This window comes from Argentina silus (assembly GCF_951799395.1).
Source record: "Argentina silus genome assembly, chromosome: 22".
Lineage (NCBI taxonomy): Eukaryota > Metazoa > Chordata > Actinopteri > Argentiniformes > Argentinidae > Argentina > Argentina silus.
In genome coordinates this window covers 11,127,922-11,140,825 of record NC_139676.1, presented here as the reverse complement: position 1 = coordinate 11,140,825, position 12,904 = coordinate 11,127,922, and the positions used below count along the sequence as shown (strand labels likewise).

The 12,904-nt window shown below is 46.5% G+C and overlaps 2 protein-coding genes across 2 annotated transcripts; one reads left to right on the top strand and one right to left on the bottom strand.

Annotated features, from left to right (window-relative positions):
* Positions 1-693: 693 nt before the first annotated feature.
* Positions 694-7,576, bottom strand: LOC310821680 (importin subunit alpha-1-like). Its single transcript, XM_083693821.1, has 11 exons — positions 7,561-7,576; positions 7,113-7,229; positions 6,872-7,012; positions 6,428-6,516; positions 3,369-3,637; positions 3,068-3,162; positions 2,475-2,738; positions 1,989-2,222; positions 1,472-1,654; positions 1,161-1,310; positions 694-926 (listed from the first exon to the last, which is right to left on the bottom strand). Exons 2-11 carry the CDS (start codon positions 7,182-7,184, stop codon positions 837-839), a joined length of 1,587 nt encoding a protein of 528 aa, XP_083549947.1. The 5' UTR covers positions 7,185-7,229; positions 7,561-7,576; the 3' UTR covers positions 694-836.
* Positions 7,577-9,056: 1,480 nt separating this feature from the next.
* LOC310821683 (UPF0450 protein C17orf58 homolog) lies at positions 9,057-12,851 on the top strand. Its single transcript, XM_083693824.1, has 5 exons — positions 9,057-9,125; positions 10,210-10,863; positions 11,604-11,690; positions 11,909-12,100; positions 12,411-12,851. Exons 1-5 carry the CDS (start codon positions 9,068-9,070, stop codon positions 12,596-12,598), a joined length of 1,179 nt encoding a protein of 392 aa, XP_083549950.1. The 5' UTR covers positions 9,057-9,067; the 3' UTR covers positions 12,599-12,851.
* Positions 12,852-12,904: the final 53 nt, after the last annotated feature.

Genomic DNA, 12,904 nt, shown 5'->3' with positions numbered 1-12,904 from the left:
AGCTACAAAATAAATCCAGATAAACCCTGGTTGTGGCAATGGCAGTTTCACAGTGAATGGACGAGAAGAATGGAGGAGTCACGGCATAGCGGCCCGAATGAGCATAGCACTGCTTGCTGTCGTCTCTAGCACTCTCCACTACAACAAAAATCAGCTATTTCCAATAAACCAACATCTCATCCCGAAAAGCGGTGCAATGCAACGTCGAATAGCGCTTCAAAAGTAGAAGCTGAAGTGATCTCCCCGTCTGTAGAAGCTTTTATGCTCGGGGAGGCAGTGTAACTGAAGTTGTCAGATGTGCTTGGACAGTCTTCGCTGCATGCAGCTCCACGCCTCCACCGTCTGGTCTAGATTTTGGACAGTTGGCAACCAACTACCCTCCCCTATGGTGACATCACTATGCCGACACACAACCAAAATGTGTGTTCATATTTGCCTGTGTAGTTTATGTGCGGGACCTTAATTGAAATGAACATATGCAATAAAATTATATTATTTGCACCCTTCATGTATGTGGTAGGATACACTGTCTAGATGGCTGTACCAGGGTAGATTTGCATCCCCTTTCTCCACCACAAGATACCCATCTTGCTTTCATTTTATATTTCCATATTCAGTCAATATTACACAGTGCTCCTAAAGAACCATCATAGTTCCATGGTTACCAAAACCCCAAACATACCACGACACCGATTTCTTAATAAAGTTTATTTACAAAGCTCGTAGTAAAACATGGGACATTTGTCATTTTGTCTTTGTACATTTTATAAAATGAAAGGACCGACTTGACAAATACAAAAATACAGACAGGTTTGAAAATAGGAGGACATTGACATTTAAAAGTTGAAAGTGCTTTGATTTTCAGGTATCTGGAAGGCATATCCGTCAGTGGTTGTATCTGGAGCCACGCTCTCATCTTCCTCATCCTGTGAGACAAGCAGAAGAATAGAATCATCATCATTACAAACTGCAACTCACCCATCAGTGTTCATGCGAGATGTGATGTCTGCATGTTGGAAAATCTGATGTTACCGATCCAATCATGTCAAATCAGTGATTGGGGGGGGTGAACTACATTTTGAGTGTATTCCAACAGGACTACGGGAAGGAAGACATCTATAGGTGTGTTGGGACACGGCTGACGAGTCGATGAGGCTCACCTCTCCCGAGAAGTACTTCTCGATCAGGTTGAGGGAGGCCTTGTACACCATCTCGTTCTCATGAGACTGAAGGGCTTCGATCCTGTCCAGACCGCCGCACTCCTCGATCATCAAGCACAGCTTCTCCGCCTCGCCCATTTTCTCTCCAGCCTGAGGGAACACAGCCTCTCTTCAGTATGGGCTTATGACACACATGGGTCCAATTTCACATTTACCAGCTCATACAAAAGAAATGCATTAAAAAAAAAAGAGAGAGCAATGTTCTTAAGTGTAGAACAATAAAGTTATATAGAATTGTATTGTGGTCTTACCAGGAAGATGTTGGTGATGGCGTCCAGGATGACCAGGATGGTCTTGCTGTCCTTGGCAGAGAGCAGGTTGAGGAGGGGCTCCAGTACGTTGGCCTGGACCAGGTACACCACCTGTTCAACAGTCCCTCCGCTGGTGTAGTTGGTGATGGCCCACACAGCCTCCTTCTGGGACTTGTAGTCTCCCTGATGGAAGAGAAAGGCATACATTAGGGGTGACAATTAAACTAGAAGTGGACTTTGTTCAGATATGTCTGTATTAGATAACCAATTATAATAAACCCCATAACTGTAAGCACTAGATTTGAAAGGCTTGGATAAATACAAAATCAATAGCTAGAATTAAGCCCTGGCCTATCAAGGGGGCAAGGTGAACCCATTACCATATTGCTTACACCTATCCAATCCCCTTAGATCTTGAGGAGGTCCCCTTGCGGTAGGGACTAGGTGGGCAATGTGGAATTGAGCGAAACGTAAGAGAGAGCGAGAGACTCACTTCCACGTCAAACACTACTCTCACCTGTTTGAGGACCTCCACCAGCAGAGGCACCAGCCCGGCGTTGATCACCTCCTGGATCTGGGTGTCCTTGCCGGCGGTGATGTTGGACAGGGTCCAGGCCGCCTCCTTCTGAATGTTGGCCTTGTGGTGGCCGAGGAGGGCGGGGAACATGGCCAGGGCGCCGGCGTTCAGGACGCACTGAGTCTGCTCATCCGTGCCCGTCACAATGTTGCCCAGCGACCGCAGGGAGGGGGTCTGGGACAGGACGGAGCAGAGGCAGAGTTTGGGATTTAGATTTTGGAACACAAACACAACCCTGTCTAGGGGTAACAAGGGGCATCACTTCATACAAATAAAAAAGTGCTAACACACATACTCTGGTTACAGCAATGCTACACTAAAAAGTCATGTTAATCAACTAAAAGCTTCAGGCCTTACACTTCATTCAAATTCAGCTAGTCGTCTGTGTGTGTGTGTGTGTGTGTGTGTGTGAGTGAGTGTACGTACCACGATGGCGAGTTCTCCTGAGGCGAGCAGCTGGACAAGCCTGGACACCAGGCCGGACTGAACGACCACATCGATCCGCTCGTTGGGGCCGTCTGTCAGGTAGGACACCGCCCAGCAGGTGTCAGCCAGCACCTCCTTGTCGTCATGGTGAAGGAGGCGGACCAGCGTGGGGAGGAGCTGGCGAACAGCTGCCAGAGGAGGGGCGGGGTTCTTGTTACGGCACAGGTTGGACAGTGTCCAGGTCACATTGCGCAGGTAGCCAGACTGCAACGAGAGAGAGGAGGAGGACGGACTTCGTAAGAAAGTGAGACCACTGTGAAATGCGCCACAGACCAAAGTTGGGATCGACATTCATGTTCACCGAATCAAAATTTAAGAATAGCATTGAAATTCATTTGAGTTTAAGTGGCGTGGGGAGAAACTGCAATCATGACAGAAGATTCTGTCACACAGTTAATTGAACACACAGTAGATCTCTGGTACAGGCTATAGCACCATCTAGTGGTGAATACTAAAAATTGCATTTTTGTATGAATAATTTCCTCTAAGACAGGGACAGCTGTTCCACATGAGGGGGAGAGAGAAGGACTTACAGAGAACACAGACAGGTCAGGGACCGCAAGCAGAGTTAAAAGCGGCTCGATGGCACCATGCTTGATGACCTGGTCTCTGTAGTTGGAGCCGTCACCTGAGGGACAGACATTCAGGCAACGTCAACAAAAACGGCCACAGCTGCCAAATCCAGGACACGGCATTGCATATTAGGTGACACGGGACAACGGGCATTCTTGAAAAGTCAGTTAGTCACCCCAAAAAAGTAATATACCATTGAATATATTACCGTACATTTAAAACTCATAAATGCAGCAACACGACAACAAAATATGCTCTTACCGGCGATGTTGCCCAGGGCCCAGACAGCCTGCTCACTGATGTGGGGGTGCGGGGACGTGACCAGACCGATAAAGGCAGGGATGGCCCCCCCCTCCACCACAGCAGTGGTTTGGTCCGTGGTGCCAGAGGCGATGTTGGTCAGGGCCCAGGCAGCTTCAAACTGGATTGGAGGACAATCGACCAGACCCAGGAAGCTGACGAACCTGGAGATGAGGCCGGCGCTGATGATGCTGTCGATGGGAGGGTGCCTCTCTCTGGACAGCAGTTTCCTGTTGGTGAGGGGAGGGGGGGTTAAAGGTCAGCAACCGTTACGGTAGGACACGCATGAGTGGGGCTGACAAACCCACCAGACGGACACTGCAAAAGAGAGACTGACAACATGGAGTATAGCTGGCTCCTGATACATGCATTGGCTCGGGGCTGTCATTAACGTGTGCCCGAAGGGAAGCACGCTGACAATGGCAACCAAGTACAACGGTGGCATCTACTAGGGGTGTACATCCTACTTGTATTCGTTTAGAGGACTCGATTCTCACATCGGGATGATAATCGCGGTCGGACAACCGCGATTTAAATGATTATAAAACGATGGGGTGGCGTGAGCTGCGCCAGTCCGTCGGAACTGATTTCTCTCTCACGCAAGGCCAGGGGAGATATAATGACAGACTGCATTTGTAATCAACAGTTTACTGATTCAAAGTACATTATATGAACAGACACAGACAATGTATTTCTAAATGAACATTTATTGTAAAAAATAAATAAATAAAATAATTAAAAACAGAGACCATATGAACAGAACTTCAACATGAACAGTCCTCTGTGAGTGTGAGTGCATGTGTGTGTGTTCACGCACATGAGTGGCAATGTACGTTCAGGTTGGAGTGTGCCTTGCAAACGTAGGCATGGCATTTGTGGCATGTATGGCTGGTTTTAATGTCTCTCGGGGCACAGAGCTTGCACCTCTTCCTCTTCTGTTCTTGGTGTGGGGGGGAAGGGGGGGGGAGCGGCTGGGGGCTGCAAACTCACAAGCAATATTTCATCTGTCTTACACAAAAATGCAATGTTTTACATGAATAGAAAGTAAAATAAAAATGCATGAAATAAATTAAATAAATGTAAAATAAATAAATAAATCTTCCTTTCTTCTAGCATTGTGACTGCCAATAGCCCCTGGTCTTAGCATAAATTAATTTTTCTTATGATGACTGATGGATAGATGACTCACTCACTCAGTCAAATCGCTTTGGATAAAGGCGTCTGCTAAATGCCATAAATAAAAATGAAATTAAAGAATGAAAAGCACCTTGTCAAGGCAGTCAACTCCCCCTTTGTTGCTGTTGTAGTCCAGGATGATGTGTGGCTTCCTGTCCTCCTTGGTGCTGACAGCAGCATCTTTGTGTAGCGTGCTCATCAGGATGACATTTATATTCTTCTTGGGAACGTATGACAAGAGTGTGCGCGTCAGTGAAAGCAAATATTGACGAGAGTGTCTCTCTTCCTCTGGTCGACACCAGCGCAGGGGGAAGTCCAGGAGGAAGTCCAGGCTTGCTCTTTCTCACTGTCCCCACCATGGTGAGCTTTCGTTTCAGCAGCTCCTGACCAAGCGCATATGACGTGAAAAAGTCTTCACGTGATATTATGCCCCTAGAAAACCGGCTGTCATGTCCAGCACAACATGCATGCCCTGTTTTTTTCCCGGCCTTCCATCATAAGGTTTCCCTGTGTAGACCTGCGTATTCCAGGCGTAGCTGCTCCTGGCATCACATGCTGCCCAGATCTTTATTCCATACTTGCCAGGTTTGCTTGGCATGTACTGCTTGAAGGGGCAGCGGCCTCTGAAAGGGACCAGGCACTCGTCGACGGTCACGTCATGGCTTGGATTGTACATCAGTGGCAGGCGCTTCACCCACCTGTCCCAAACCTTCCTGATGGCAGCCAGTTTGTCTTTACGGCAGTGGGCAGGTCGTGTATCTCTTATCAAATCGAATAACTCTCGAGAGGACATGAAACTGTTGTAAGGACAGGTTGCCCGGAATATAGGCCTCCTCCTCCTCTTCCGTTGGTCAGTCTCTAAATAGTCTGGATCAATGTTGTCTTCCATTTCCGAGACATCCTCCTCCATCTCTGACTCAATTTCAATCTCCTCTCCATCATCATTTGGTTAAAAAATATGATCCAGAGCCTCAGAGACAGACAGTCTCCTACTCATTGTGTTCACAGAGTAAAGAGAGAGCAAGGCACAAAGAAAGCTTTATACATGGGGTCTGTGAGAAGATATGATGCATTGTTTAGTCTGGAAGGTGTGGTTCACCTGGAGGAGTGGGCACATAAGCGCATTGAGAACCAACCCCCCTCTGTGTGTGTGCAGGAAGGAGGCAGGGGCGGGGTGGGGCGTGGATGAAAGGGTGGGGGGCAAGGGGGTGAGGTTGTGGATGTGTGTATGAGGATGTTTTCCATCTGCTAGATGAACATAATATAGTCTTACCCATTAATTTCCTATTGCGGTCATTTTAGACCCGGAACCCCACAGGTGTGACAAAGTTGACGAAACCACTCAAAATTCAATGAAAGTGGTGATCAGCAATTTTATATGTTCAAATGCCTAGTGTGGAGGAAAACATACGGTCCTGAGGCAACCACATCAAAAACACTATTTATGATTTAGGAAAAGTTGTAAATCAGTCAGATTTGACCCTGGAGGAAAGTTAACTGGCCGATGGTGTGCTTATTTTTAGATAGAAAAGAATCCTCTCCTATAACAGGCATCAGAAAATAATCGGATGACACTCTTAACACCCTTAAATCCCGCTAATCTTTTTTTCCAAGCACTCAGCACACCCCTAGTGTCTACACTGGGACATATGGACTGCATTGTACTCAAACGGTGTTTGCAATTGCAATAATTCGGACGCATGTTCAAATTTGGTATTAGACATAAATTCTGGTTCTGGACCATGGGGGCAACCCAGTGACTAGACACACACTAATGGAATGACCAGGATAATGACGACGCGATTACACAGGCAAGATAAGTTCCAAAGAGCTTAATGACTTACCTGGCTGCCTGGGTAGCCTGCAACTGGTGATCAAGGCTCTGGCTGGTTACACCAGTCACAATCTCCTCAACTGTCCAATGCTGGCAAGGCTACGGAACAGAGAGAGGGATTACAAACCAAACTCTCAATGTCATGACCTGACATGCGAGCACTTAGTCATAAAGTCAGTATGATGCCAAGAGAACAACGCACCGGAAAAAGACTAGTGAGAGGACTGCTTTCTAAACAAATATGGATTATAAGAGAATAAACAAGCTGCAGTGGTCTGATACGGGTACGTTATGTAAAACGCGCCATATGCGGCTTCCTCGTCACATGGCAGACTTCCGGCCTCTACTGTATTGTCATAATCCAACACTGGCCATGGACGACGTTGCGCTCACGATAAGACCGTTAGCAAATGCGCATGCAAAATGTCAATATGTTCAACATGCCGTTTGTCACCTGTGCATTTTGATCCTTTTCTTGGAGTGGGGAGGTAGGGTCATCTGGGAAGCTGCTGACATTCCTTCTCTTCAGGATCTGCTCATCCTTCTTTGCTTTTCGAAGTTCGACATTGACCTCGATTCTCCTGCGCCTCAATTCCTGCAGATTGACAGGTTGAAATAACGTTAACCAAATGTCAATGCTACTCATACAATTGAGTGTCATTACATTTGCAACAAATACGTTGTTGACCGCTTACGTTGACATCCTTTCCCTTGTTTTTGAATTGGGTGAGACGATCTCCGCTATCGCTGGCGGCAGGAGCTGACATTGTTTCTTTGATTTATTGAACCAAGATGATCCGACTTCACTGTCACTATGGAGACAACAGAATGCATATCATGATTATGTTTCGCTACTTCAAAAAATAACGTTTTCCTCGAAGCATCGCAGTAACCGGTAATACGTTGTGCTCTTCGCTATGCTAGCCAGCTGCTATTATCTAATCACCATGTGGCTCGCAGACTGAAGACTCGTTCACTTCCAAGTAATCTATGCCCGGACAACTAAATATCAGCCAATATATCCACAACATAATAACGTTACTCAAATGCGCTACCAACGGGTACCGAATGAACACAGCAACTGTTATGTTAAGACGGTTTTAAATCAATCTTTAGTAACAAAAGCATGTGCACCGCACTTACCGACTTCTTGTTCTCGCTTGCAATGACGTCAATAATTAGATACCTCCCTTTAAATTCTCGGTTTTCCCGATCTGCGATTGGTCCATTCAAGCGAAAGCGCCACTTCATTGGCCTCCCTTTGAGAAAGCCTGTTGCCGTGATGAACGTGTTGCTAGTGGTAACGCTTACCGTTATCGCGAGATGATACTGCCGCCCCAACCATCTTTCCATTAAAGTACCTCTCAAATCTTACTGATAACGAATGCTAGACACATTAAACGTAAAGCAGATGGGTTTCCTGTTCTCGGGAAACGAGATATGTATAATTCAATGATATCTATAAAAAAATGAACTCACACTTTCGATATTTATAAACGGTGGTTACGCTCTCCGGGAACGTAATGACCCAGTGGCCTAATGGATAAGGCATCAGCCTCCGGAGCTGGGGATTGTGGGTTCGAGTCCCATCTGGGTCGCATTTAACTTCCGTTTTATCCGAAGTGGCACAGTATCCCAATATATACAGTTTGACTTGATTTCAGTCTGATTAAAAGCGAAAGAGTGCAACCCTAACCCGACACCACTGGTCCATTGGATAGTTCTTGTAAATATCACCTCCACTGAATAACACACTTTTTGTCATACCAAACTCACTACAGGCATGTAGGCTACAACAATGTAAATTCCTCGTGAAACGATGTAGTTATTACATCCCAGGCTTATTATGTAATAACTACTATTGATACTTTACACATATGTATTAAATCTGGAGTTAGGCTATTCCTGCTGGGGTCATTTTGATAAATTATACAGTTACAGCAGGCTAAGCAAAGCAACAGATATATTTAGCTCCACATATGCATTCCAAGCAACGAACATCTGCCTGCCTTTATACCTCTATTGCCAGAAGAGGGCAGTAATACAGCGCCTCTGACTATGGTCTATACTGGTATTGGCCTGATTTCCCTCTAAAAAACAAAAAGTTTAGCCCTACAAAGTAGACCTACAAATAAGATCGCATAAATCAGTAGCCCAGACCGGGTGCCTTTTCCCTTTTCATCTTTCCCCTTTCTTAATCATAATAGAGAATGCAGGTCAATACACACATATAATCAACGAGGCTACATTGCAATAAACCGCATCTGCAATTCCAAATAACACAATCTAATAGCATAATATGTATTGCATGTAATTCCAGTGTCTCGTATAATAATCTAATAATAACCATTTATAATAACATTTAAAAAAAGATCAGAATAAGAATATTAGGCTACCTGAAGTACCTAATATATCACATTTCAGAGAGCACATAGCCTACAGCAGTGAAGACCACAAAGGCTGTTTGTTTCTCTTTTGATTCATGAATGAAAAATGTTTCTCTGATGTCACCGTGTTTACCTCTGCGTCGGGACGACACGCCTTCCATCCCGTCCCATTTGGAGAGGACGCGTATAAAACTCCCAGGAATTCGGACACTCCTGCAGACTTCAAAGCCTGCCCTACAGTGCTTGTTAGGATGACTGGGATTATGATACTCTTGTTTCTTGCTTTCCCTTTTTCTGAGGCGGAGGAGCATGTTGTTAATGGTAAGTAAATCTACTTTCCATCTTTATTGGTGTTTTTCAAAGGATTGAAAGGAGTAACTCTTTTAGGAGGAGTAATTCTTAACACAAAAGACACACCTTTGAAAGATGAATACAATCTTGTAATACCTAGGCTACTTTCAAACAATTTTCACATGATAATTTCTTATAATCATTGCGTTTTTCATGGTAATGGTGAAATGTTGATATTGAACAGCAAGTCAAAATCCGGGCTAGATCTTTTTATGAGTTGCGCAGATGAAATAAATAATCATATGCGCACTTGAGGCTGAGAGAGAATACAAAGTGGGAGATATTCTGTTAGTTGAAGATTAGATATAGATGCTTTATGATGGATGCAAATTGGACACACAAAATGCGCAAATATCTATTACAAAGTTTTAATTAGAATTCTCTGATGACTAAGAAGCAGTTATAGCAATCTGTAATTTTGCTTCAATTTATGTTATTTGATATTCTGTTAAGTTATATAATAAATATATAACTTAACAGAATATCAAATAACATATTGCCTGCAACATTTTTGCATAATAGTTTGTGTGTTACAATCTAGGCAATCCTGTGTATGTGTGTGTGTGTGTGTGTGTAAAACGATATCACTCTGTATGTTTTAATTATGTTCATTCGAGCAAAAATTACAACATTTTGTTGTTGAACATTAGACTATGACATTTATATGACATATGATGTAGATATGATATTTTAGGAAAAAGTGCGCAGCGAATAATTGTCTATGTGCCATACACTTTATAAGGCCCAATTCATGTATGTTATTTTCACTTACTGTAGACCTCTGCATACTCAGATTTAGTCCACACATTTAGGACAATCTCAAACCATTGCATTAATCAGGAGTTGGGCTGTACATTTTTACATGTTAGTCATTTAGCATCCGCTCTTATCCAGAGAGACAGAGGTACATTGCCCTGATGTAAGTGAAACAACTACACATCACAATCATCGCCAGTACGACTGTCCATGAGAATGAATGCGAGGCAGTCCCAGTGCATTCCCAAGGCAGACACTGTTGAGTGTAACTAGATTGTTCCTGTTTTCCGTCACCCAGAGCTGTTTAGCCTGATCGGAACTCCGTCTGAGAAGGGCCAGAGTGGCATTCCGGAACCCTCCCAGAACCAGAGCCGGCTCGGGGGAGCCAAGGACCCCTCCCTCCCCATCAATGAACTCCTGGAGAAGAGCAGCAAAGCCGGGGACCCCAAATACGCCCTCCACCCCTTACCCTCTGGGGTCTGGCCCAAGCACAGTGACTTGGCCCCCCTCCCTCGCCCGGGACCCCACAACAAGGGCAAGAAAGGCCCCAAGAACGACCGCCTCACCGAGCACAACAGTGAGAAGAACCGTGGGGGGGGGGAGGCTGCTGGGGGGTTGCTGCCCAAAATGACCCTGACCAACGCCGGCGCTGCCAACCGCACACAGAAACTCAACACAGACCCTCACTCCAACAACCCCCCTCAGAGTGACACGGACAGCCACCTCAACTCCAGACCCCGGGGTCACCCCCACCCCCACCCGCACCCGCACCCCAACCCGGTCCCCTCCTCCCCACGTAGGGACCCCCCCAACAACAGAAAGCTGGACCCCGAGGAGAACCGCCCTGGAAAGTCCAGTTTGGGAGGCGGCAACCGGAACGGCAGCCGCCCATCCGTTCTCTTCAACCGGCGCTCCTCCAGCCTCCTCTACCAGTTCGACATCCTGAAACGAGGTACAGAAACCTTCCCAACACCTCTACACCCCACAGCACAGGGTGGGTGTCATGACACTGTGAGAGACACTGTGCTGAATCGCGTGGCAGCCAGTGAGCTTGTCTAATTACCTCTCTGGCCACAAAAGAACCGCTTCTCTCTGAATGTGTGCCTTTGTGTGAAGCCTAACTGGGGAGTCACTCTGGGGAGTGAGAATAGAGGTTACGATTGAAATGCCAAATATGCCAAAGTGAGATCAGTAATGGTGCTGTAATTAAGGGGGGGAGGTTGGGAGGCTGGAAGGGGGAGGCGGGGGTTTGGACCCTCTTGGGAGGAATGCATGCAAAATATGCCTAAGTGGTATCAGTCACGGTACGGTAATGTAATGAAGGGGGGAGGTTGGGAGGCTGGAAGGGGGAGGCAGGGGTTTGGACCCTCTTGGGAGGAATGCATGCTAAATATGCCTAAGTGATATCAGTTATGATACTGTAATTAGGGGGAGGCTGGTAGGCTGAGAGAGAGGGACCCCCCCACCCCACCCACCCATGGAGGAATGCGACGCCTGGGTTTTATAATGACAACCCTGGCCCTCCTAATGACACAGGAATGAGTTGGCTGGCTGGTCACTTTCTGCTGCTCATCCCCCCCCCCCCTCTCTCTCTCTCTCTCTCCCTCTCTCTCTCCCTCTGTCCCCTTCCTTCTTGTTCTCTGTCTTCTCTCTCTCCTCACTTTCTCTCCCACCCCTCTCTCTCTCTCTCAGAGTCCGACTTCACCCACGAGGCCGTCTGCATGAGCGAGTGTAGGAAGGAGAAGGATGAGAGAGAGTACTACTGCTACAGTGAATTTGGTGAGTGTGTGTGTGTGTGTGTGTGTGTGTGTGTGTGTGTGCGTGCGTGCGTGCGTGCGTTTGTGTGTGTGTGTGTACGTGCGTGTGCGTGTGTGTGTGTAAGCCTTTGCGTGGGTGGGTGTGTGTATGTTGTGTACCTGTGTAACTACCATAATCGACAGAGCTAGACCCTCTTATTCACTGAAATGCTTTCTCCACCTTCTCTCCCTCTGAAACAGCCGTCAACGGTATCGTGCACGACATCGACGTGGTCCGCAAAGGAATACGGCTCATCACCTTGATGGTGAGCAGTGACGGCTTCTACAAGATGAGTCGTCTCTACGTCACTCCCGACAGCTTCTTCTTCAAAGTGCGTCTTCTCGTGCTGGACACCTACAAGTGCAGCAAGCCCTGCCCTGACCTCAAACTGGGTGAGTCCTCGTGAGAAAAGCCAATGTTTCTCTCTGGTCGTTGCGTTTAAAGTCTGCACTGCACTGATATGTAGACGTCATGTAACGGAGGTGGTTTGGAACCCCTGTACCTTTAGCTTAGCGGGCTAAGGCAGGTGTTTGGTGAATGGGACCCCTGGGTTGGATCCTAGTCAGGTTGCAACAAGGTGTTACTTACCAGTATCAGCCTTTAAGAAATATGACGTTTAAGATATAATTGACATCTATATGACTATGAACAGTAAGTTCAGTGACTGCTGTACTAATGAACTTTTATTGTGCTTTTCCTTAGGGAGCAGATACGTTGTAATGGGACAGATCTACCACCGGAGGCGCCACCTACCCAATGACCTACTGGCTCTGCTGGGGGGCAAACTGAAGCCTGGGGACGGCCTCCTGCGTAGCAACAACTATGTCAAGAGGTTCAACAAGAGGAGGCACCAGAAGGCACTGGAGGCCACCCGCTCCAGGTGTAGGTGAACCAGGAAAACAGACTAGCGCCCCCTGCGGCAGGGGAAGAGACATTGCAGCCAGACGTGACATGAAGTGGCACACAATGACATATAACCAACCACATTTCAGCCAAGGCGGAGACGGACTCTTCCCTGCTCTTTTTTTACTGTCATCAATCGAGTTTGATCGAGTTTGATCGAGTTTGATCGAGTTTGATCGGTGATACTTACTTACTTGTTCGGTTCTATCATTTCTTTGCGTCCTCTTTGATAGAAGACACAAGTGGAATCTATCGCTCAAAAGGTTTTGTCTCTATAACCTTGTTTGAGGCAT

What these genes read in the sequence shown, in the direction of transcription:
- LOC310821680 (XM_083693821.1), bottom strand. Translation starts at nt 7,184, where the DNA reads ATGTCAGCTCCTGCCGCCAGCGATAGCGGAGATCGTCTCACCCAATTC. An exon ending in CAGGCTACCCAGGCAGCCAG is followed by an intron (nt 3,638 to 6,427) that starts GTAAGTCATTAA and finishes CCTCACCAACAG; the next exon opens with GAAACTGCTGTCCAGAGAGA. An exon ending in CCATCACCAACATCTTCCTG is followed by an intron (nt 1,311 to 1,471) that starts GTAAGACCACAA and finishes GTGTTCCCTCAG; the next exon opens with GCTGGAGAGAAAATGGGCGA.
- LOC310821683 (XM_083693824.1), top strand. Translation starts at nt 9,068, where the DNA reads ATGATACTCTTGTTTCTTGCTTTCCCTTTTTCTGAGGCGGAGGAGCAT. An exon ending in GTTCGACATCCTGAAACGAG is followed by an intron (nt 10,864 to 11,603) that starts GTACAGAAACCT and finishes TCTCTCTCTCAG; the next exon opens with AGTCCGACTTCACCCACGAG. An exon ending in CTACTGCTACAGTGAATTTG is followed by an intron (nt 11,691 to 11,908) that starts GTGAGTGTGTGT and finishes CCTCTGAAACAG; the next exon opens with CCGTCAACGGTATCGTGCAC.